We start from the raw sequence: 22,674 nt of genomic DNA, 5'->3' as shown, positions 1-22,674 counted from the left end.
TAAATTTTTACAATTGTAATAAAGTCAAGGGGGTTGAATAGTTACCCAAGGGCAGCTGCTGTAACTACACTGAATTAAGAGAGAGTTGATCAAAATTAAATTGCTTTGGTTGGGTGACAAGGAATTGAATTAAGTTTGTACTATATTTTACATTTAAATTACATACATTATATTTTAAGTTTAATTTGACAGCTTAACAGATTCACTTAAAAATTCTCTCAACCATGAACTAATTTAAATGGAATCAACCTATTTCTTCATCGTATGCGGTTGTTTGGTACAGTCCTGACTCGCATAAGCAGAATGGTACAGTCCTCTTGCGTCATGACGTCATCACGCTGGATGTACAACGACAAACCCGGAGGTGAACTCTTCCACCGGTTAGGTGTGAATGAGCGACGAGGGACAGATTTCATGGAACGTGCAGGTTAAACTGGAGATAGAAATCTTAATTTTTTGGCATACTCAGCTTTTTATGAGTGTAAGTACATAAATTCTGCAATTCTGATCGTCGACAGCATATATAGCCGTTAAAAAGCACTTAATTTACGCTTAACTGCTAAACGTTTCAAAGCTTTCACTGCGTTCTGTGAAAAAAAGTGGGCTTCAAATCAACTAGGCATAAGTGGTTTTTTTTATTATTTATTTTTTGTCATTTAAAACCTTAAATATTAGGTATGCTTCTATTCTAACCTTATAGTAAGTAGCTTGTTGCACGCAGCGTTTTTGACTCGTTTGGCTTTTTACCTGCCTGTAGCCATTAACGGTTATTAAAAATGGCATTCAGTGGTGAATATTGTGGTTCCGTATTTATAATCGGAAATTACCTTAATTGGGAAAGTTTTAGCTTCATTTGTGGCCATAGGTTGTGAAATACGTGAGTGTACTTGCTATCTCTTGCCACAACAGTGGGAAATGAAGTATTCGGGTTGACGTAGGCGCTTTTTAATCTGCGTTAAAGCATTAAAGCCAACACGTCTGAGCACATTTTGAAGCTGATAACATTCCTCACCTGAAACAGAGCAGAGTCTATTCAAGTAGGCAAACATAATGATGTGTAGAATGTGAATGGATGACATTTAAATATAGGATCCTACTAAATATTGTGTCCAGTTATTCTTTTGCGATTGTAGAAGTATTGCTCAACACAATATTGTCATTCTGCTCTATTTAGAAGGTATGAAAGTGCAAATTTCGTACACACATCTACAAAAATTTTAGATTACAATCCCTAGTTTGAGATTCCTAAGACATATAAGAGCTTTTTTTTTATCTGCTTCACCATATCTCATCTAAAGAGTAAGATGATTCATTAGGGTTCAGACATTAAATAGGAAACTTTATAACAGTGAGCTAAAATAAAAATAATCTATCTCATAGTTGTTCCAACATATGCATTGTTGAACAAATTGCTGTCTAATTTCACTAGGGACAAGTAGCTGAAGAAACCAAGCTAAAAGTTATTTGTAGAAATAATACAAAATCTTAAATATGTCACAGCAGATTAACTTCCTAATCTGCTGTGACATACAGTGCTAGTCTCTCTTAAATTTGTTAATCCCATTTTTTTAACACTGACCTCACTACAGACTTCACTCAAAAGTTAGAAGAACCAATATTATGATTATGTACAACAGCAAAATTATCAAAGCTCAAGCTAGACTGTATCATTTGATAATTTGTTTCTGTTGCAAAGACATGATTTCTCCCCATTTCCTTAGATAGAGGAAGGAAAATACTAAATGGAGAACGCTTAGACTCATTAAATCACATATTTTTCATCTTCATTATCCAGATGAAAGGAGTGTCTTTTTTTGCCATGCCAAAAACTGGCTGCATGTAATATTTGGTAGGCTGTTACACTGAAAGTGCATTCCTTTAACATCCTGCATGCTTGTATTGTATGTGGTTAATTAAATTAACTTTATCTGTGTTTGACCCCCTGCTTAGCTTACATTTGACTGTCTTAGATTTTGAAGTCAGAGAGTGAGTGTGATATCATGTAAAATAAAGAGAGGATTTTAGATATGTCATCTTAGTAATATATAGCAACCGTATCAGATTCACACTGTTTTTTACAATTAATTTTTAAGTAGTATTCGTGCACCAACAAAATGATTTGTAGGTAAAAACCATGGCTTATTTCCATGTGATCTCTTTTGTCATCTGTGATATAAAACAGAGAAAATTAAATTTTTCTTTGTTGTGATCAAGTACATGTACAAAATTAAAGCTTGAAATCTGCTTAACCGTCTTAGAAATATCTCGCTTCATTCCATCGCAGTTAGAGAAAATCTCCTACTATATCTATTTCCAATAGGTTGAAAAGGGAGAAAAAAAATGTAGACTAAAATATCCTAAAATGAAATATGATTTTTCTTCTACACCTTGGCATAAATGATCTCACTTATTGTTTAGATCGATGTTAGCATCTACTCTAGCTATTATGCTGTAATTGAGTATATAATAAATGTTTTTAAGATCAAACCTCTTCTGATACTTTGGAAAAAAGACAAAAATCTATGTGGCCGTCTTCTAAAAATAAACTGGATTTATTAAAAACACTTTCCATCTTAAAATACTTCCGTTTGTATCTTTAATCATGAGATGTACTAGAATTAAAGTCATATTGCATTGGTACGGTGTTTTTTTCCCAGTGTCAGACATATTTTATGTGAATTTAACACACTGATCCGTGTTTCAGAAACATGTCTCCTGATGAGCTGGTATATTTGGGCGTCCTTGCTGCCTCCGTCCCTGTTGGGTTCCTCTTTCGCTATCTCAGTGAGTATTTTGCATAGCTGCTTAGGTTTCATTGTCGGAGCCAAATATCATGGTTGTTGTGTTGCATTAATTTCCTGATGTTATTTTTTAGCTTGAAAATTCTCCAAAGTCTTGATTAATTGCTGTCACTTGTAGGTGTAGTTCTGAATACTCAGGACTTTTATGTCTTTGAAGTAAAAAAAAATCTGCTTCTAGTTCTCTGCTTTTCAGCTTAAATTTCACCATAGCTTTTTCTAATTATGTTTTGTCCTAAGCTTTTATTTACACTTTTATCACTTCTGTTTCATCTATATTCCTAATTTCAAGCATATTTCTCTGTTAGATTATGCACTTGTGACATTTATTTAGTCTGAAATGCACCATAAATGTTTATTATGCCTCTGTGGGTAATAGACATCTGTTAATCAAGATAACAGATCTATGCTAATTGCCGCTAGTGTGAGATAAAGAATAGCAGAATGCACATCCACTAGCTTGAAATCCTGTGTCAGGTGTTTTTTTTAACCAATAAAACTCTGATTTTCTTTTGCTTCAGGTTCGTCTGTGAAGCAGGTGGCATCTCTCTTTCTGGGTTTGTCCATCACCATCGCTTTGTGTCACATCCACACTCTGCACTCCCTGGTGACGGTGATAGGAACATGGATTATCATTAAGAGCAGCTGGCGGTGAGTGATTACCGTCTCTGCATTTCTAAAATGCAAGCAGAAGTAAGTCTTGACCATAATTAGTCTGCAGCTTAGAGTGATCAGTGAGATGTTATTTCTCACAGGGTAAACATGCTCCAAACCCAAAGGCAGGGTGATATGTATCTGAAACTGGCCAGCAATAAATGTTTACCAGAACATAACCTTTACTGAGGGTTTTAGAAAACATTGACTGGATTGTTTCTTTATTTCATAGAATAATCTTCCTGTGGTTCATCTCACTGGGAAACCAGTTTACATGTTGACGTCCTCTAACTTTTGGCTGCACGTTAGAAAAAGTAACGTGTTCAGCTGAAAGGTACATGGTTGTTAAGTTTTGCATTGTTCTTAAAATACACTGATCAGAACATTATGATCACCTGCCTGAAAGCCTGCTACCCCTCTTTTTGCTGCAGAAACCTGTTTTGTTTTGGTGTCTCAAAACTGTGAGCAGCAGATCCTTTAAGACAAACAAGGCCCATGGATCAGACCTACTTGTCCTGTTCATCCCACAAATGCCTGATTAGATCTTTGGTATATAGAATCAAAGCTTGAAAGTCAAACTCACAGTTTTGTTCCTCAAAGAATCCATGAACTATTTTTTCTCTGTAGTTGACAGCACTAAACTGCTGAAAGAGGTCACAGCCATCAGGGAGTACTGTCTCAGTTAAAAGGTGAACTTGCTCTGTGATACTCAGATAGGTGGTGTGTGTCAAGTTAACATCCACATGGATCACACTGCCTCTTCCTTCTTCCCATAATGCATCATGTTCCCATGTGATCTCCAGTTAAATGACGCACACACCTTGCCATCCACAGGATGTAAAAGAAAATCAGGCCAGGCCACCTTCTTCCATGGCTTCCTGGTTTGCTTCTGAAGATGACATCCCCATTCTTGGTTCTTTCAGTGGTGGATAGTATGAACACACTGATTGGACTGCAATGACCTGTGTATTCTGTCAGAACCAGCATAAGCTTCTTCAGTCTTTGGAGCAGATCATCTCTTGGATCTTGCCAACCTTTGCTCCCCTCATGAATCTCTTAGCTGTAGCTGTTTCTTCTCCGTTGCCACTTTCGATTGGATCCTGACCACTGCAGGTGGTGAACACACCATAAGAGCTAAAGCTTTGGACGTGCTTTGTCTGAGTTGTCAGCCACTACAGCAAGTCTGCTGTCAAACTTGCTCAAATTTGTACATTTGGCAATTTTTCCTGTTTGCAAAACGTCAACTTTGAAGACACTTTGTTAAGTCACCAGCTCATGTATCCGACCTGCAAGTGTCCATGACCGTAACATTTTGCTTGATAGGTATAATTACCGTCATGAATTGAGTGTAGATTTTATGGACTCATAACACCTGCCTCTGCTCATCAGGCACGCCCCAGCACTGAGTCTCAGCTGGACGTTTCTCTACCTGCTCTTTTTCCGTCTGGTCACCTGGTTCGATCTTCCCCAGCCAACACCGTTTGCCAACGCCGTCCAGCTACTCCTCACTCTTAAGGTAGAAAAACCCACAAACACACATGCAGTAACATCGTCTGTTTGTATACCAAAAAAGCGTCCTGTTTCTTGACATTTCGTGAGCTTGTGTTTTACTTTTGGTGTTTGTTTTTCTCTCAGATGGTCAGTCTTGCCAATGAGGTGCACAGTTTCCATGTAGAGAAGAAGAGAGATGTGAGCTCCTTTGCTAAGTCTCCAGTCGTTGGTGGTCTGTCTCAAGAACCTTCCCTCTACGACATTCTGTCCTATAGTTACTGTTATGTCGGTATAATGACCGGTAAGTCAACAATCTTCTCTAAATGAACTTGCTTATGTCTGCTTTGATATTTAACATCAGAATCCTAAGCTTTCATGTGCGCTGATGTTGCAATCGATGTTCATTCTCTTTTGCATGATTTATAACCAATGTCTCTCTTTGTCTCACTTCCTGCCACTTGTTCAACATTGTGAGTCCATATTATTTGATATTATTTCTCTGTGCTTGTAGTTTTCATATATGTATTTCTGCTGTCTTTGCTTTCCCGTCCCTCTTTCCTCCTTCTTTTGCGCCACCTTGTTTTCCAACGTTGTCTTTTGCGTCGTCCTTATTGCTCGTTTTATTGATCCCTCTCTTCTCACCGCTGTGGTTTCTCCTTTGTCTCATTACCCCGACGCCCTAAAGGCCCGTTCTTCCGCTTCCAAACGTACATGGACTGGCTGAGGCAGCCGAACCCGCTGGCTCTGCCCGGCTGGGAGCCTTGTCTACAACGCTTGAAGATGGTCCCAGTTTTCGGGGTTCTGTTTGTGACCGTCAACTACTACTTTCCACTTTCCTACGTCCGCACCGACGAGTTCCTGGACCAGAACCTTTTCTTCAGGTACATTTTTCCACACTGACTTCACGGTACATAATTTATCTTTTGTAGATTTGTTTTTTGTTTTGTTGTTGTAATAATATAACTCACGGGTGAAACTGAACATGTAAATTGATGAGTTGAAAATAACCGAGGTCCTAATTACGTTTCTATAAATAGATTAGGATAAATAAAGAGGGATTCTTTATAAAATCAGGAAAATTATGGACAGCCCTGACCATCCTCTTCAAGAGGCTGTGTCTTCAGTCAGAGGCTTCTTCAAATTTGTTGCAATATAGACTGCTACAGGAAATATTTTCTGAGAACAGCCGTTACTTTCTACAATAACCCTTTGAATAATTTGAATTAATATGAGTGACAACAACATTTAATTTCCCTCTGGGATCAATAAAATACTTTTGAATTTGAATTGAATTTGAATAATCCCACATCTATATGTTTGTACGTTATGGCAACAAAGGGAGAGTCTGGCTGCAGTTTTCCATGGTAGGAAAATCTTATCAAACGAAAAATGATTTTCTTTGTGTCTTTTCTTCTTCCTCTGTGTCGCCAGGTTGTTCTACATGGTCGCAGTGTTTTTTGTGTTCAGGATGCGTTTCTATTCGGCGTGGTGTGGCGCTGAGGCCGGCTGCATCAGCGCTGGTCTTGGCTGCTATCCTGAGAAAGCGCTTTCAAAACCTGGAGGAGGACCCACCGTGAACTACAGGTCGTTACCTCAAGATCGAAGTTTGTTACAAACCATTTAGCAGAAATGGGAAAGCAAGGATCTGGTCAGAGTAGACCAACGTTGAACTTTCATTAAGCTGGTTAGATATGATGGGAAGACAGGTGGAACTTACTCTAGGGAAATAATAAAATGAAGCATATTTTAAACCTCAAAACATATTTAAGACTTTGTGGAAAGATAAATGATGCCCTCAGCTGCTTCTCATCCAATTAGACTGTATCTAAGCTGTTTGACTAAGAAAAATTGGCAAATATTATAGTGTCTATATGTGGAAAGCTGGTGAAGAAATGTCTTAAAAAGGAGTTTGACTGAGGGAGGCTGAATAGATATGTACGTCACATTAATCTGATTTATAATTGTATACATTTCGTGTTGATCAGTGATGAAATACATTCAAGTTTGTGGTTGTAACATAAAATAGTATGAAAAAGTTTATTTGCAATTTTAAAGTAACTGTATGATGTTTTCTGTTATCATTAGAAAACAAATTAATTTTTCCTCGCTTTGTGAACAGCCCTGATCCCAGCGCTGAAGAGAAATACGACTTCAAAACCATCCAGAACATTGATTGCTACAACTCGGACTTCTGTGTGAAGGTCCGACACGGGATGCGTTACTGGAACATGACGGTGCAGTGGTGGCTGCACCACTACATCTACCCAAACGCCCCCTTCGAGTCCTATGCACTCAGGTAGGACTTTCTCCTGCTGTGCAGCAATAACAGATCCCTGGGAGATCCTGAAGCCTGAAACTGTGTCATGTGCAAACGAGTTAAAAACAAATGTTTTAAGGGGCAGTATTATGTAAAATTTACTTTTTTGAGCTTGACATCATGTTATAATGTTATTCCCTCATCAAACGTAAATGCATGTTTGACAAATGATTTAATCTCCATGGCAACCGTTGAGCTGTGTAAAACGCCTGGTTGGACTTAGCTGGTCCTCCTCGGAGCTGCAGTTTCCAAGCTTCCTCTTCGTATGGCATCCCTCCCAACCCATCATGCTCATATGATCATATGAGCATGATGAGCATGATCATATGAGCATATGATTATGCTCATATGATGAGCCTGATCATATGATGATCAGGCTCATCATATGAGCTACTTCTCATTGAAACACTGGTAAAAACATTGTTTTTTAAAAGAGGAGCGATGTTGTGATGACTTCCTGAAGGCTGCGAGTCAGAAAGGACAAGAGTTTCTTAAAGAGACAGAGGCTCAATTTTAAGGCTTTAAAGTTATGAAGTCAGTTTTCTTTTGATATGCAGCATTTTTAAAGCAACTGAAGGTAACATGGTTACTGAAATGTCACTATGTGGTTGAAACACGTCATACTGTCCCTTTACATGAACAAACTCCTATTCATTGCTAATTCTGGCTCTTGGTGTAAAGTTTATCTGTTCAAAATTAAGATTTTACTCAAATATAAGAGAGTCTAACGAAGAACAAATATTTCTACAGTGCATTAAGGTTATAATAAGCTTTAGATTTGGACTTCAGTTCTTCTCTGTCATCTCTGTGCTCCTCAGAGCTGGATGGACCATGTTCATCAGCGCCTACTGGCACGGATTACACGCAGGCTACTACCTCTCCTTCCTCACCATCCCGCTGTGCATCGCAGCAGAGTCTGCCATGGAGTCTGCCATCAGGTCCAAACTGGGTCCCACCGGACAGAACGTCTTCGACTGGATCCACTGGTTCCTGAAAATGAGGGCCTACGACTACATGTGCATGGGCTTCGTGCTGCTGAAGGCGTCCGACACCATCAACTACTGGATGTCCATCTACTTCACCATGCACGTCGTTGCTGTCGGCTGCATAATAGTGGGCAAGGTCTTGAAGGGGGGGAGGAGAGACGGGAAGAAAGGGGAGAAGGAGCGAATAAATGAGGAAAAGACTGAAAGCGTGAAAACCGGACAGAAATCAGAATAAATGGAGGAACAGAAAAGGACTGGTTTTAGCTGTTTTAGTCATGTTTCTACCAACAGACATGACATCGGTCCAAGACCGTTTCTTCTTAGAAAAGTCCATTTTATTAAAAATGGAGTTAAGAGTGTCATTTGTGAAACTCCGTTAAAAATAACTACTAAAGCTGTTTCTGTAGATTCACCTAAAATCCAGTGAATCGTGGGATCCACTGGGAGAGTGAATGTTGCTTTTATTTTGTTGAATGTTTCAGTGACGCAGGGAGTTATACATCAAGACCGAAAGTCCAGACTTGGTTTTTAGGAACTGTCGAATGAAAATGTGATAAATATCACATGACGAAACAGACAAGTGCTAGGAATATATCAAGAAGTATTACATATTATAATTGAACATATTCGTAAATGTAAATCTTAAGGCAAATCGGCTGTCTTAATGTGTAATTCAAATTTGTTCATGCTGAAGAAAGGAATTTACAAGATGTTTTTCTATCGAAATGCATTAAGCAAGTGTTAAATATAAACATTTCTGCTCTTTAACTTCTTCTTGGATCCTGTAAACTCCAAACGTTGGTATAGTTGGATCTTTATTCCTTCATTTTCCTCTCGCTGTTAGGACTTCAGATGAAATGATGAGCATATCCGGTCTCCTCTGCAGCCATGTTGTTTCCACTGTGTGGCGCCCCATGTAAACACTGCTAACGTCCATTTACTGCCAAAATATCTGCACTGCCGCTACGCACCATTCAGGGTCGGGACCAAACTTTTAAAAGGTCGCTCGTCTTCTTCTTGTTCCATTATGCTGCCAATATTGTATATGATAACACTGTTTGGCCTGAGCGACACCCACGGAATCAAGATAATGTTTTTATTTCTTTTTTAAGGTGAATATATATATATATATCACAATGTTTAAAAAAAAGGTTTGTTTTCAAACGGGAGCATTACTGTGATATAAAAAAAGATAATAAACCAAAGTTTTTCCCCTGATTTACCATCTTTAATATGGATAAGTCCAAATAAATTATAACCATGAGTTATAGGAGAGCCCTAAATACGTTTGATATATTGTTTAGAAATCTTTTGAATGTTTCATATTTACTCTTGACCTAAACTGTGTCATTTTGTCGTGCGTTTGTTTTGTACGGCAGGTTGTTGAATCTTTTCTGGAGGGTCATTTGAAATGCAAATAGTTTTTGAAACCCACACAGAGACAGTTTGTTTTCATAATGATGCTGTTACACTTTGGGTCTATAGGAAACCTAACCGCTGGGTATTTATTTTTCCTCCTTTGTGTTTGTGTTTTAAACCATTCTTCTTGCTTGGGAACAAAATTATATATAAAATCTGCCATTTTGTGTCCGGTTTGTTTCTTTTATCTTTATAAATTTAAACCTTTTTGATCATCTGGGTGTTGGTAGAAGGAGATCCAGGTGTCAGATAGAGTTGCTTTCTTTCAGACAGTAACCACTTTGTTCATCTAACATGTTTTAATACATTTCTACAACCTTTACCTGGAACACGTTCTCCTTTTTGACCACAGTTATGCTTTGCAAAAACGTTTTACTTCTGGTTGTGTTGCTGTGGCATCTCCTGGTTGATTACGAGGTGCAGTCTAAATAATTTTGGGGATAATAGGTGACACATTCAAGGAAGTTCCTGTGGGATCATTTATATGACGGGTAAAGTCCACACCGGGAGAAAACAGGGAAGTCCTTCATCGCACATAACACTTCCCTGTAGAGAACCGCTGCTTCACATATTTGCTTTCCACTGAAGTTGTGTTAAAGTTGACCAGAATGACCATCGAGCAGCAAAGACAAGGCTTTGGTAAGCTTTTGTTCTAGAAACTTTAATTATTTAAGCGGATAAAAACTCAAAAACAATCTGTCTGGATCATTTAATTGTACTGAATCGGTTCTTGGATCTCCTTTTTGTTTTGTCTTCAAGCTTTCACAGGAAGCGGTTTTCCTACTGACCAGGAGTCGCTCAGGTTTCGCCGGGCTTCGTCTCGAATGTCCGCTCAGATCTACCATGAACCCAACAGCGGCACAAGCCCAGCGCAGGAGGAGGAACAGAGCGGTTCTGAGCCGACCCGGGAGCTCAGGAACATGGTTTTCCCCATGGCTCTGAAGAAAGCTGTATGGTAAGAAAATGATTTAGTGGACGGGGATCCAACAGAGACCTAATAGCATCCAAAAATAATCAGTGAATTTGTTTACTGATCATGTTTTCGAAACACCTGAACCTTCCTGTGATTTTGACACTTTAAACCAACAAACCTCTGTGCTTCTCAATAGGATAATGCAATATTCTGACACATAGAAGATGATAATTGGAAGAAAAATCAACCATATATATCTATTTTTTTTTATTTACAAACACAAATCTGAGACGTGTTGTCCATACTTTGTATTGTAGGTTAGGTTCAGTCAGGCTGAACAGAAAAAGTCTCAGTATCAAATTTTAAGTCTTGCCTCTGATTCTCAGTCAGATTTAGGTCTGGGCTTTGACTAGGCCTGCTTTGTTTTCATGTTGCCATCACTATCTACAATGAGTCTGAGGAATTTGATCTAATATGAGTTACAACAACATTTAATTTCCCTGTTGGATCAATAAAGTAGCTTTAATTTAAATTTTGAATTGTTGTTCTGCTGGAATGTCAGATTTCTTCTATAATTGCCCTTTAGTTAACTTTGTCTTCCAATCAACTCTGATCCTTTTCCATGCATTTCCCACATCATGATGCCGCCACGTGGAGGTAGTATTTTCAGAAAGTTGTGGAGTGTTAGTTTCTCATCATTATTAAAATGGAGCACCTTAAAGGGATGAGTAAATATCTAAAATATACAAAACAAAACCGTACAAATAGCTTTCAGAATGATGTAGCTCTATTCTGTTTTTTTCTTAAAGATTTTTTTTGGTTTTGTTGGCTTTTTTTTGTTGTTTATTTGCCGGGAAGTGGGTAATGAGAGAAGGGGGGAGGCATGCAGCAAAGGTCACCAAGGCTGGGAATTGGACCCGCGACGGCTGTGTCGAGGACTAAGGCCTCCACATGTAGGTTGTGCCCAACCCCTGCGCCACCACAGCACACCCAATGTAGCTCTATTCTAAAGTAATAACATTAAAAGTTTAGCTTCATTTAAAAATAATTGCATATACTACCTCAGGCCTATGTTATTCTTCTAACATGCTATAAAAGCATGTTGTAATTAGTAATTAGTTTCTGTATTCTTGATTCTGTGAAATTTATTTGCTATATTTTGTAATTAATGGATACGATTTGTGTAAACTGAATATATGCGTTTTCTTATTTTACATTCAGTTGCTTAAAACCCCAATAGTTCTTCTTTAAAATCATTAGAAAACTAAATAGATGTTTTCTCCTACCAATTTCAGGCAGGTGCAACAAATGCAGGCTCCTGCTCAGTTCAGCGGAGGATCCTGGAAACAAAAAAAGACCATATTTGTGCGTAAATTCAAAAGTAACGTCAGAGAGTTTCTCTACTTCTTCTCACTGTGGGGCAAAACCTTGCAAAAGATTGGAGGTAGGAATGTAGTTTATGCTTCCAAACAGCCACAAATGTAAAGGGCTCAGGCCAAGACGGCAAACTTTACTCTGTTTAACAGGAAACTTTGGAGGTGGAGTCCAATCGTACTTCATCTTCCTTCGATTCTTGGTGGTTCTCAATTTTGTGTCCTTCCTGCTGATTGCTGGATTCGTCCTCATCCCCAGCATCGTGTTCAGATCGGTGGACATCAAACCGGAGATCAGCGAAGCTAATGTTTTGTCAGCTCAGATCCATGCAGGTCTGACACACACAGGTTTCAGTGGCATGTTACCGTTTATTTTTATATCAGCTTTATTTCCTGTGTTCTCCTGTTAGGCAGGTTATTTTTATCAAACAGGAAGCAGGTCTCTCAGTTTAATCCGTTTCCAGGCAACAACCAGACACAGCCAGAGGTGAACCGTAGCGGTTCTGTAAACTTTAGCCAAATATTTGACTTAAATGTCAAGTCTGGTGGATGAGCTGGATGTACATGAGTTATACTGTTTTTTTTTTTCTTTTTATTGCCTTTTTCTACCATTTTTTGTGTCTGTTTCTGAATCAACATGACCTTTATGAGCCAAGGAGAGCAATGAAACATGCAGTAACACATTGACGTGTTCAGAGATATTTAAGCTGCTGATGTTTTGTGTTTTTTATGTGCAGATTGTTTGAAGTATGACCCAAATCCTCAGGGCCTGGTGGTCTTTTATGAGTTCCTCCTCGATTTACTCTCAGGAACAGTAAGACACCATAACCAAACTCTACAAACATGTCTGACGTACAGATTGAGTCGTTTTTATTTCAGATGGTTACTGTTTTCTCTGGGAGAAGGCAGATTATCTGTCTCATGCTGTTACAACATGACGGTTTTGGCAATATGATTTTTTTAATTTTTTTTTATAAAAGTTACATGCTTAACCTTCCTGCATAACTGGCCTCTCCTCTCAACACTCTGCAGGGTTTCATGGAGTATTCATACATGTTTTATGGATACTACAACAACACGGTTGTAGTTACTTCCTTGGTGGGCAGCGACTTTTCCTACAACATCCCTCTTGCCTATCTGCTCACTGCTGTCTTCTACTTCGCCTTTTGTCTCATTTGCATCATTGCACGGTCAGTAACTTTATAAACCTTTGCAGGATTTACTCCTGAAAGAGAACGTGTATCGCTGTATTAGCCTGTCTGCTAAGGCGGACGTTTGCCAAAATGCAGAATGGGCAAAGCGGCTCGAGTTGCCGTGACAACCGGGGGCAGCGACGTGAGGAGCTACAGCATGATCGTCTTCACCGGATGGGACTACGGCTGCCTGGGAAGCAAAGCCACCAAACTAAAACAGAGGAACATCTACTACCGGCTGCAGGTCAATATGTAAACGAGAGCAACTGAGGTTTTGGGAAGATGGTGATGCTTTTCTCTTGTCTCCTGTTCGTCTCCCAACATTTTGCCACATTGGGCCAAAACTGTAAAGTGATTTAGGACTTTATTTCCTTTTTAAAACTCAAATCTAATCTAAATTTAAATTTTGTTTTATTATGTGCACAATGTTCTGAGGAGCAACAATGGGATACGGGTCACTTTTAGTTCAAAAATGTTTGGTGAATATAGCCAAGTTTATTCAGACTCTAAATCTGATTTGGGGTAAAAAAAAACACAAAAAAAAACTATAAAAGTCAATATTTTGTATACAAAACATTTCCATTTTTTGAAAATGTTAATTTTTCTCCATGTTTATTTTTGTGTTATTTTTTTTGTTTTGCATCATCTGATATATTGCTAGAAACAAAATGTGTGTCAATTAATTAATCCGTTTCTGTAACATCGTTGAATTGTGGTTGCGGGCGGCACTGAATTACTCTGAAGGCCTCAATCGGCCCACACCCCTCTCTTTGGACTCCTTTTCTCCATCTGACCTGTCTTTTCTGTCTCTCTACAGGTGGACCTGGAGGAGGAGCGCCTGAAGAAGCATGCAGCTTCCCTCACTTTGTGCAACAAAGTTACTTTATACTCTCTGCGTGTTTTGATGTTTTTTGTCGCAATTGGGCTCATCGTAGCGACTTTCGTTGCCATCGCTTATGCGACTACATTCAGCCAGGTAGTTTGTGTAAAACTAGCACCATGTGTGTGTTGGTCATCAGTGTTGGTTTGTCATTCGTCTCCATTTCCTGTCCAACAGGAAAACAACAATGTACAAGGTTTTCTGGGATTGTTTTATACGTATCTGCCATCCATCGTCATCACCACAGGGAACTTCTTGGTGCCTCTGCTGTGCGACCAAATTGCTTTGCTAGAAAAATATCCTCCCAGTGCTACTGTGGTAGTGGCACTATTAAGGTTTGAACTGTTTGTTTAATTTCTCTGACACTGAGTGCTGTAAGCCACAGTTTTAGGACTTTATCTGTGCTTCTAGATGTTGAAGAAACAGCAGAGAAAATGAAACAAAACTTGGTTTTAGCTGTGGAAGACAGACTTCTAAAAAATAATTCTTCCATTTTCCGTAAACAGGAACACAGATTTAATTATGAATCTGTTAAAACCTGTTTTGTTTTTTCAGGGCAGTGGTCTTGCGTCTCGTCAGTCTGGGCATCCTTCTCTACACCCTCTGGAATCAGATCGTGTGCCACGGAAGTACAGACACGTGTCCTTGTCATTACAACCACAGCAATTACCAGGTAAATACTCAATAAACACACCGTTGAAACAACTTCAACCAAAACAGAACAGACTTTTTCATGCAATAATCAAAAGAGACCTGCTGTTGTCTTTCCGTCTTTGGTGCTGCTTTGTTCTCAGATATGTTCGATTTGTTTTTCTGTCAACTCAAGTTCAGAGTTCAAACCGAAGCTTTCAGATAAAGACTCAATGAGCAAAGGAAAAATATTTGGTATCCATAGAAACTGATGCCGTTGTTTTAAGCTTCCCAGAAACGAGAAGTAGAATAAGCTGCACCTACTAAATAAATAAATAAATGAATTCAGAAAAACATATTTTTGATCATTTGTGGTTATATTTAATTAAATAACTGTGTGCTACTAGAGAGTTTTGTAATATTTTAAACTTGTGCTACACAGCCCCCAGGTTTCAGAGACATACTTTACCTAAACTATAGATTATTAGTTTCTTTGTGGATACATTGTGGAAAGTTTTTTTTAAAACACAACAGTCACACATTTCCTTAGTATGTTTTTTAATTGCTTGTAAATTTGTATGACTTAAGTCCAACATTTTGGGTGTCCTGTTTTGTGAGGTGCACCAGTTCACGTCCCCACATCATGATGTGTGAAGTAGAGAACTATGGTTTTCTCAGACTTGCAGTTTCTCTCGTTTTGCTCCAAGCACTTAAATTGTAGTTTTCTCATGCCACAAAACATGTTACCAAGCACTAAGGTTTTTATTAGGCCCGAGCAGCTAAGCGCTGCGAGAGCCTATTGAAACCTTGCTGTTTATTCCTAAATACATCTGCAAACTGTAATCTCTCTTTTTATGTTCCTTTTGGAATAATGGCTTCTGGCTTTGAAGGAAGCAATAAATAATATTTCTCATTTCTCGTAGAAATAATTTTGGTAATCCCGTCCAACCTAAAACAGAGAGACAAAAAGGTTCTGTGCGAGTCCTTCTCATCTCTTCTTGTTTGTCTCGTCACACAGTGCTGGGAAACAAGTGTGGGACAGGAGATGTACAAGCTGACGCTGTTTGACCTCCTCGTTAGCATTGCTCTTCTTGTGCTGGTTGAATTTCCACGCAGGTATGCATATTTTTATTTATATTTATCTATTTTTCTGTCATTGTTAACCTTTCCATTCAAAAGTTAAAAAATGAAAAAAAATAAATAAAACACATGACAAAACAATTACAGAAGAACACAAAGTCTTGACCCAAAAATGTTTAGGTAGTAAACACAAGGTCGTTACATCTTAACTTTGTTATATGAAAACATAATCAAAATCAAAGCAGCAGAATCTTTCCTGTATATTTTTATAAAACAAATCTCCAGGGAATTCCAGCTGTCAGTCTGTAGACCATCATCTGTCATTATTTAAAGACTCCAATAAAATAGTTGTGACTGAAACATGAAGATATCTGTGAGTCAGTCCAGCAGTTTGACGACCCGGCGCTGCTGTGGGGTGTTTCTGTTTGTGTTAGGATGGTGGTGGATCACTGGTCGTGTAAGTTGACCCAGTGGGTGGGCCGGCAGGAGTTTGTGGTTCCCTCCAACGTCCTGGGCCTTGTTTACGGTCAGACTGTGGTGTGGACCGGAGCTCTCTTTTGCCCTCTGTTGCCTCTCATAAACACGGTCAAGTTTGTTATCCTCTTCTACTGCAAGAAGGTGAATCAGCAGCTTTAACTCGGTCAGGATCTCAAACTGCGGTTTCTAATTTTGCCTTTAATCCTTGCCGCTTCTCTCCACAGATCACACTTTTCTACAACTGTCGTCCTGCGCTGAGGACGTTCCGGTCCACAACCTCCGCCTTCTTCTTCCTGGCCGTCCTCCTGTTCGGCTGGATCCTCGCCTTGGTTGTCATGATTTACAGCGTAGCTGAGTGAGTGCTGATTTCTGCAGCTTTATCTTTAAAATTAGAACACATCTGCTGTCAACGGCAATAAAGTGAACATTACCAAGTTTATTCATGTTGCAATCTGTACAGTTTTGTCATTGGACCAGTTTGAGTATTTTAATGTTGCATCGTTAAGGATTATTGATTCTGCCTCTCCAAACAGGATCCATCCGTCATTTGCTTGCGGGCCTTTCCGTTCCTTCCTTAGGATGTGGAAGATTGTTCCAGATTCCTTAGCCATTCTTCCCAAAGGAACAAGAGATTTTCTCTTCTTCATCGGCTCACAAGCCTTTTCCGTACCTCTGTTTGCTGTATCGTGGTAAGTCTCATTTGGTATCTGATTAAAATGCTGGCATTATGCTTATACACGCATCTCAATAAGAATATCACTCTAGGAGTTGTTTTATATTTAATATTTTAGATGGGTTGCACAGTGATGTGTTGCAATTTATTTCTGTTGTCTTTGATGACAAAATTCTAAATTTTGTTACTCAGAAGATTAGAATATTATGTAAGACCAATAAAAATACATATTTAGGACAGAAGCACTGTTGTGGCCTGCACAACTGCTGACATGACAGTATCTATCAGACTAATGAATCTCTGTAGCATGTGAGTTCTACATTTTGAAATGAATTCCTGACATAAATCATTTTTACGATATTCTTATTTATTAAGATGCACTTGTATTACATAATACTTAAAGGTCCATATTTTTTGTTTCCTCCCCTGCAGTGTGTTTATGTGCTACTTCATCGCTTTAGCCTCTATCTATGGAAAATCTGTTGCAATGCTGAGAGCTCAACTTAAATTGGTATGTGTTTTTTTTAATTATAACTGTGAAATAATTTCTTAAAATTTGTGTATACCATCCTTAACAGTCTGAAATGGTTTCAGGTGTCCAGTTTAACCAGTGTGATATCTCTGGTTTACAGGCAGGGCAGGATAAGCAGTTCTTGGTGAAGCAGATTGAAAAGATGAAGCTTCTGTCACCACAGGACAACGAAGGAAAACAAGACTAACTCTGTCTGTAAATTATGTTTTTGTGTTCTGAGATTTTTGAAACATTCACAAATTGACAATGCAACTGAAATACTTTCATAAATACTGTATGTCATTAATGTATTTTGGATTGTATTAGGCAATTCTGCACAAAGATTAATATAATGTATTTTTTCCTAGAGATAAAAATGTTTCTGTTGTATTACTTGGCAGTACCCAAGTAAAAATCATATTTTTTCAAATGTGATTTGATAATCCTTTCATATAGTGCCATATTAAATTATCTACCTTCCTACCTATTACATTTATTTATTAAACTAATAAATATCTATGCATTTTATTTTTATCACCCCCATTTGCTTCGTTTTCAAATGCCTCTTGCTAATAAAACATATTAAAAATAAAAGGTCATATTTATTTTGTTGTGTTGAAGTAAACTGTGAAAAACAGACAAAATGCAAAGAGAAGCACACAAATGCAAACATGACAAAAAAAAATCAATATACAAAAACATGACTAAAATTTTTAATTGAAAAAACAACTACAAGTTTAATTCACGAAGCAAAAATTGCCTGCCATTTTTTTGCAACTACATTTATATTTCCTAGTATGTATTTTGTCTAAAAAAAAACAAAAAACTTAAAATGTATGTACATTTTTATACATTCAGAAATAGTCTTTTATTTTTCTAAAAATAATCTTCATATTTTTGGATCTATGAAATATAAGTTTTGTACATTATAATACTGTATTTAAGGTTATATTTTACCCATGTATTTGCTTTAGATCTACCCCATCGTGTCTTTACGTAATAATAGATTTTGAGCGGTTTAGCGCCCTCTGGTGTCACAGTTTTGTAATCGATTCAACGTGTTGTCATTGTTTACTTCCTGTTTGAGTGGACTAGTTCCTGTGGACCACTATGAACCTCAAGCCAGTGCAACTCCTCACCTAGAAATTCGGTAACAGTATTTCTGTCCTGTTTTACCTTCAAAATGTTGAAGATCTACATATTAGATCTATGTTTCTCTCTTTTTTTGATACCCTTTTAGGAAAGGCGAATTTGGCATATAGCAAAGTTTGGCTAATATTAGCTTAAATAAAAATTGTACAGGCGACTTAACGATTGCATTCTACTTTCATATTATATCTGACATATCATTTCGGAGAATTTATACCTTTGTCTATTCACCTGCTGCGCCCTCTCCAGTTTTGTTGACCAGCTTTGTGCTTTTTCTCGCCTCAGTTTTCCACTAGCCATCTCAGTTAGCCCGCTGCTAACAGTTCTTGGTCTCCAAGGCAACCATGAACATCCTCCCGAAGAAGAGCTGGCATGTCCGTAACAAGGATAATGTCGCGCGGGTGCGGAAGGATGAAGCCCAGGCAGCAGAGGAGGAGCGCGAGGCCAAGCGCCGCGTGGATCGAGCAGAGCAAGAGGTACCGGAACAGTGAACCGTGTCCCGTTAAAAAAAAAAGCAGAACACCCAGCCAGCATGTAGGTGGTCATGTACTGCGGTGTGGGTAAATGTTTGCCCCTATGTTCGATCTTATTGTCGCTCTTTAATGTTTCAGATCCACAAATTGTTGTTGTTATTTATTTTTTATTTTTTATCAGATAAAGAGGTCCTGGATGGATACAGAGTGCAAATGTAGATTTCATTTATTAAAGGGGAAAAAAGAAAACTATTTAAACTTGTATATGAAAAAATACCCTTTAAACATTAGGTGGTTGTGCCATTAAAAGTTTGCAATAAGTCTAATACAATGTGGAAAGGTTTTCAATCTGTTTATGTCAGTCACATTGGAGGTTTAAGGTTATATACCTCAACATCTTAATCTGAGTCAGGTCTGGACTTTGACTAGGCCACATAACAACCTTCATTTTATATGTTTTTTTTAGTTAGTAGCTGGACTTGTTGGTATTTTTTTGATTGTTTGAAAATCTCTGTGTGTTTTTCTATTTTTAGATTATTGTTATCTGACTTTCTTATAACTCTTTGTCTCCACAGGCGCGTACCGAGTACCTGAGAAGGAAATCTCGGGCTGCTCTCCAGTCAGCAGGAGCAGAGGGAGCCGATGACGACGAACGGAGTGGAGCCAGTCTGGAACATCTCAATCTGTTTCCTCTGGAAGAGGCGACAGAAAAGAAGGGAAACGAGGAATATCTAAGAGAAAAGAAGGAAGAAAAGGTGACAGAGCTGCTTCTTCTATTCTTCTTTACTATGAACTGCTTAGATTTTAATCCCTAAGGGATTACACATGATCAAACTGAGATTTTAGACAAATTTGCAAATGCAATTTTCAGTAAAGTTGTCGTAGTTTATAATATTTTTTTAATAAAGATTTATGTTTTTGCTTTGTCCATCATGTTTCCTCTTAGATTATTTGTAGGAATAAGTTCAAGTTTAGTTTAGAGAAACAATTTCACAACTTTTAGGTTGTTATAGTTGGGATAGTGATTATGTTATTTAGATTGTAATAACTGTAAAGTATCTATACTTATACTTATCTTGTGCAGGATATTTTTATGACTGTTATTTGTTAATCTTGTTTTTTATATATTTTTTAACATGTTTGGATTATTTTTTGTGTGAGCCTATGAATCTCATGCTGATGTCACACCTGAATTTCAACTCTGCTGGACAATAATGGCTATTTCTAACTCAATTCTTTAGATTAACTGAATTTAAACCTATTTAAATAAATTTGTTTTATTGTTCTCTATAAAGCAACTTCCTGTTGAGATGATGCAGGTAAATTGTGTTAAAGTCCACTAGCATTCATGTGGAAATAATGTTGTTATGAAGCTGTTTGTCAGCTGGACATGCTTTTCTACATAGAATGAAAAAGTTGGGAAGTTGATTGAACTTATTTTCAGATCTGGAGAACAAAATAAAGAAAAAAATATTGTTTTTCCAGACTTTAATACTGATCTCGTCCTCTAGAGGTTGTTTCCTTCCTTCCTTCTTTTGTTCTAAAAGCTTTAGAAATATCTGTCATAAATTTGATGACATCTTTTTAAATTTAAATAAAAGTTTTTTTACAATGAAAATGTGTAGCGATGATAAAAGTTATGTTCACTACAATAATTAAAATACTGATTAAGCTCAATCACAAAGAAACTTGTGTAGAATAAAATACAATGCTCTGTTTTAAATAGTAAATATTTAGAAAATATTGAAGTTTATTAAACTAGAAAGTGTTGCTTTCAAACCGTTATTATTTACAGTCATCATGAAACAAATAATTTTTGACGATTGATTTTTGATTAAAAGAGAAAAAACTAAATATTTTGTCTTTTTGATTTTTCTTTTTTCCCCTGTTTTTATTTTTAAAGGAGAAGCAGGAACGAGCTATTGGCTTACTCGTGTCTTTGGGGCCACAGCCAGGGTCAGAGGTCACCCCGTGGTACATGAAAAGCAGCCAAGAAAAAGAAGAGGAGAGGAAAGAGAAAGAACAGAGGAAGGGGATATCTGAAGAGGAGAGAGAGAAGAAGGATCGCAGACTGAAGGATAGTTTGGATCCTTTGAAGGGCATGAAGAAAGCAATGGGTGATTACGGGAGGAGGGAGCAGAAGAAGAAGAAGAAAGAAACAAGAGACAGAGGGGAAAAGAAAATCACAGGAGAGAGGTACGAGTGGACTCCATGTTTGGACAAGAAGACCAGACTTGTTCATGAGTTGAAGACTAAATGATGAAATGTGTTTTCTGGCTTCTTCAGCTCCATAGAGCGGCTTCGAGCCGAGCGCCTGCAGAGGGAGGCAGAAGAAAGGAGACGAGCCCAGGCGCTGCTCGACCAGCGGAGCGGGAAAAGAAAGAGAACGGACGGAGAAGTGAACGAGAGGGAGCGGCCGTACAACAACGCCTTCTTCCCAGAACTCGCCCGGAAGAGGCAGCGGCGCGACCGGGAGAGCTGGAGGGATGAAATCCTGAAATCTTGAAACATTTTGCGTATTTAAGAACTGAGAATAGCGTTCAGAGGGAAGCGAAATATTATTTCTGTTGTTAGTGGGGGTCACGTTCAGCAGCAGCAGCCTGTTTTAACCCCTGCAGTGTTTTGCTCTTGAGCACATCAGCAGGGCAGATGGCCGTCCACACAGGGGGGCTCAGCCTGTCAGCCTGGCTGACGCCGCCTGAACGCATCACTGAAAAAAATAAACCGAGGCTTTGCCTCTGTTTGTGTGCTGTAGCACATTTAGCTGAATTGTGATTCTTTGTTAAATGGATAAATTGTCAGCTGTTGCCTTGGACTTTGAGGAGTTATGATCGGCATTTCCTCTCTTTTTTCTTTTAAAAGATGTCAAAAAGAGAACATTCTCTAAATTGTGGGCTGAAGTAAAAATGATCATCCTTTCAGCATGTAATAAAAAATGCCTCTGTTTTTTGTTTGGAGATGCTCCTCTGCTCCTTGTGGACCGGATGTGTGTTTTTCATGTTTGTGTTTCTGCCGTTTATTCAGCAGATATTTCAGCGCGTTGCAGACCCACTGATGACTGCATCTCATTTGTGCGCCTCGGTTTCAGACAGCATGCTGACTCACGTGGAAACATCGAAACATTTCAGCTCCACTACTGTCATGAATATTTGTAGGGAAACATTATCTTGTGACAAATTTAAAAATTAAAAACTGTGTTGGATTTGCGCCACTTTGCAAGAGTGATGTTTACGTTTCGTCAGGTAATTATGAATGATATATGTTGAATAAATGAATGAATTGGAAGGAAAACATGATAATATTCAAACTGTTTCTACTTTGTGAAATTTGATTCCAGGAACTTAAAGGTTTGGATACATATTTATAGACTCAGACTTTGTTTCCTGTTCCACTGGTGTAAAAACGTTTTGTACCGATGGCTAAAATCTCTGAATTGAAAGTATTCAGCGGTCTGAAATGTTCTTTTCTCCCCACTAATTAAAAATGTTAATATAACGGTGAATTTACTAAATTAAACGTGTTGTTTTACATTTCCCTTACTGTTCACAGTAAGGGAAATGTATCAGTTGAACCCTCTTCTATCCATGCATCTTCTTTACTCTGATATTTGTATGTTTTAATGCATATTAAGAAGGAAGGAAGGCATTTTGAATTTCT

General features: G+C 38.1%; 3 protein-coding genes across 4 annotated transcripts; all 3 read left to right on the top strand.

The window, feature by feature from the left end:
- The first annotated feature begins 325 nt into the window (after positions 1-325).
- Positions 326-9,388, top strand: mboat7 (membrane bound O-acyltransferase domain containing 7). 2 transcript variants are annotated; one of them, XM_007549990.2, is made up of 9 exons: positions 326-481; positions 2,705-2,784; positions 3,320-3,449; positions 4,842-4,968; positions 5,088-5,244; positions 5,629-5,824; positions 6,375-6,527; positions 7,063-7,239; positions 8,079-8,481. In XM_007549990.2, the coding sequence occupies exons 2-9, from the start codon at positions 2,709-2,711 to the stop codon at positions 8,479-8,481; spliced, it is 1,419 nt and encodes a 472-aa protein (XP_007550052.1). In that variant the 5' UTR covers positions 326-481; positions 2,705-2,708. The 2 variants fall into 2 exon arrangements, with proteins under 2 accessions (XP_007550052.1, XP_016525936.1); XM_016670450.1 differs by lacking the exon at positions 326-481 and having other exon boundaries at positions 2,709-2,784; positions 8,079-9,388.
- A 107-nt stretch (positions 9,389-9,495) lies between these two features.
- tmc4 (transmembrane channel-like 4) lies at positions 9,496-17,803 on the top strand. The gene is made up of 16 exons (XM_007549989.2): positions 9,496-10,304; positions 10,425-10,620; positions 11,874-12,022; positions 12,105-12,284; positions 12,689-12,765; positions 12,984-13,141; positions 13,241-13,388; positions 13,962-14,120; positions 14,202-14,359; positions 14,580-14,697; positions 15,673-15,770; positions 16,169-16,352; positions 16,436-16,566; positions 16,745-16,900; positions 17,317-17,395; positions 17,517-17,803. The coding sequence occupies exons 1-16, from the start codon at positions 10,274-10,276 to the stop codon at positions 17,601-17,603; spliced, it is 2,109 nt and encodes a 702-aa protein (XP_007550051.1). The 5' UTR covers positions 9,496-10,273; the 3' UTR covers positions 17,604-17,803.
- Positions 17,804-18,439: 636 nt separating this feature from the next.
- On the top strand, positions 18,440-22,383 carry leng1 (leukocyte receptor cluster (LRC) member 1). The gene is made up of 5 exons (XM_007549988.2): positions 18,440-18,545; positions 18,830-19,020; positions 19,593-19,772; positions 20,921-21,213; positions 21,304-22,383. The coding sequence occupies exons 2-5, from the start codon at positions 18,889-18,891 to the stop codon at positions 21,521-21,523; spliced, it is 825 nt and encodes a 274-aa protein (XP_007550050.1). The 5' UTR covers positions 18,440-18,545; positions 18,830-18,888; the 3' UTR covers positions 21,524-22,383.
- The last annotated feature ends 291 nt before the right edge of the window (positions 22,384-22,674 follow it).

This window comes from Poecilia formosa, unplaced genomic scaffold, assembly GCF_000485575.1.
Source record: "Poecilia formosa unplaced genomic scaffold, Poecilia_formosa-5.1.2 Scaffold34, whole genome shotgun sequence".
NCBI classification, from domain to species: Eukaryota; Metazoa; Chordata; class Actinopteri; order Cyprinodontiformes; family Poeciliidae; genus Poecilia; species Poecilia formosa.
Note: the sequence above shows the minus strand (reverse complement) of the source record. Positions and strands in the feature narration are given on the sequence as shown.

What these genes read in the sequence shown, in the direction of transcription:
- leng1 (XM_007549988.2), top strand. Translation starts at nt 18,889, where the DNA reads ATGAACATCCTCCCGAAGAAGAGCTGGCATGTCCGTAACAAGGATAAT. An exon ending in TGGATCGAGCAGAGCAAGAG is followed by an intron (nt 19,021 to 19,592) that starts GTACCGGAACAG and finishes TTGTCTCCACAG; the next exon opens with GCGCGTACCGAGTACCTGAG. An exon ending in AAGAAAATCACAGGAGAGAG is followed by an intron (nt 21,214 to 21,303) that starts GTACGAGTGGAC and finishes TGGCTTCTTCAG; the next exon opens with CTCCATAGAGCGGCTTCGAG.
- mboat7 (XM_016670450.1), top strand. Translation starts at nt 2,709, where the DNA reads ATGTCTCCTGATGAGCTGGTATATTTGGGCGTCCTTGCTGCCTCCGTC. An exon ending in GTTCCTCTTTCGCTATCTCA is followed by an intron (nt 2,785 to 3,319) that starts GTGAGTATTTTG and finishes CTTTTGCTTCAG; the next exon opens with GTTCGTCTGTGAAGCAGGTG. An exon ending in GGACCCACCGTGAACTACAG is followed by an intron (nt 6,528 to 7,062) that starts GTCGTTACCTCA and finishes CTTTGTGAACAG; the next exon opens with CCCTGATCCCAGCGCTGAAG.
- tmc4 (XM_007549989.2), top strand. Translation starts at nt 10,274, where the DNA reads ATGACCATCGAGCAGCAAAGACAAGGCTTTG. An exon ending in GCAGCAAAGACAAGGCTTTG is followed by an intron (nt 10,305 to 10,424) that starts GTAAGCTTTTGT and finishes TTTGTCTTCAAG; the next exon opens with CTTTCACAGGAAGCGGTTTT. An exon ending in CTCATTTGCATCATTGCACG is followed by an intron (nt 13,142 to 13,240) that starts GTCAGTAACTTT and finishes GCCAAAATGCAG; the next exon opens with AATGGGCAAAGCGGCTCGAG.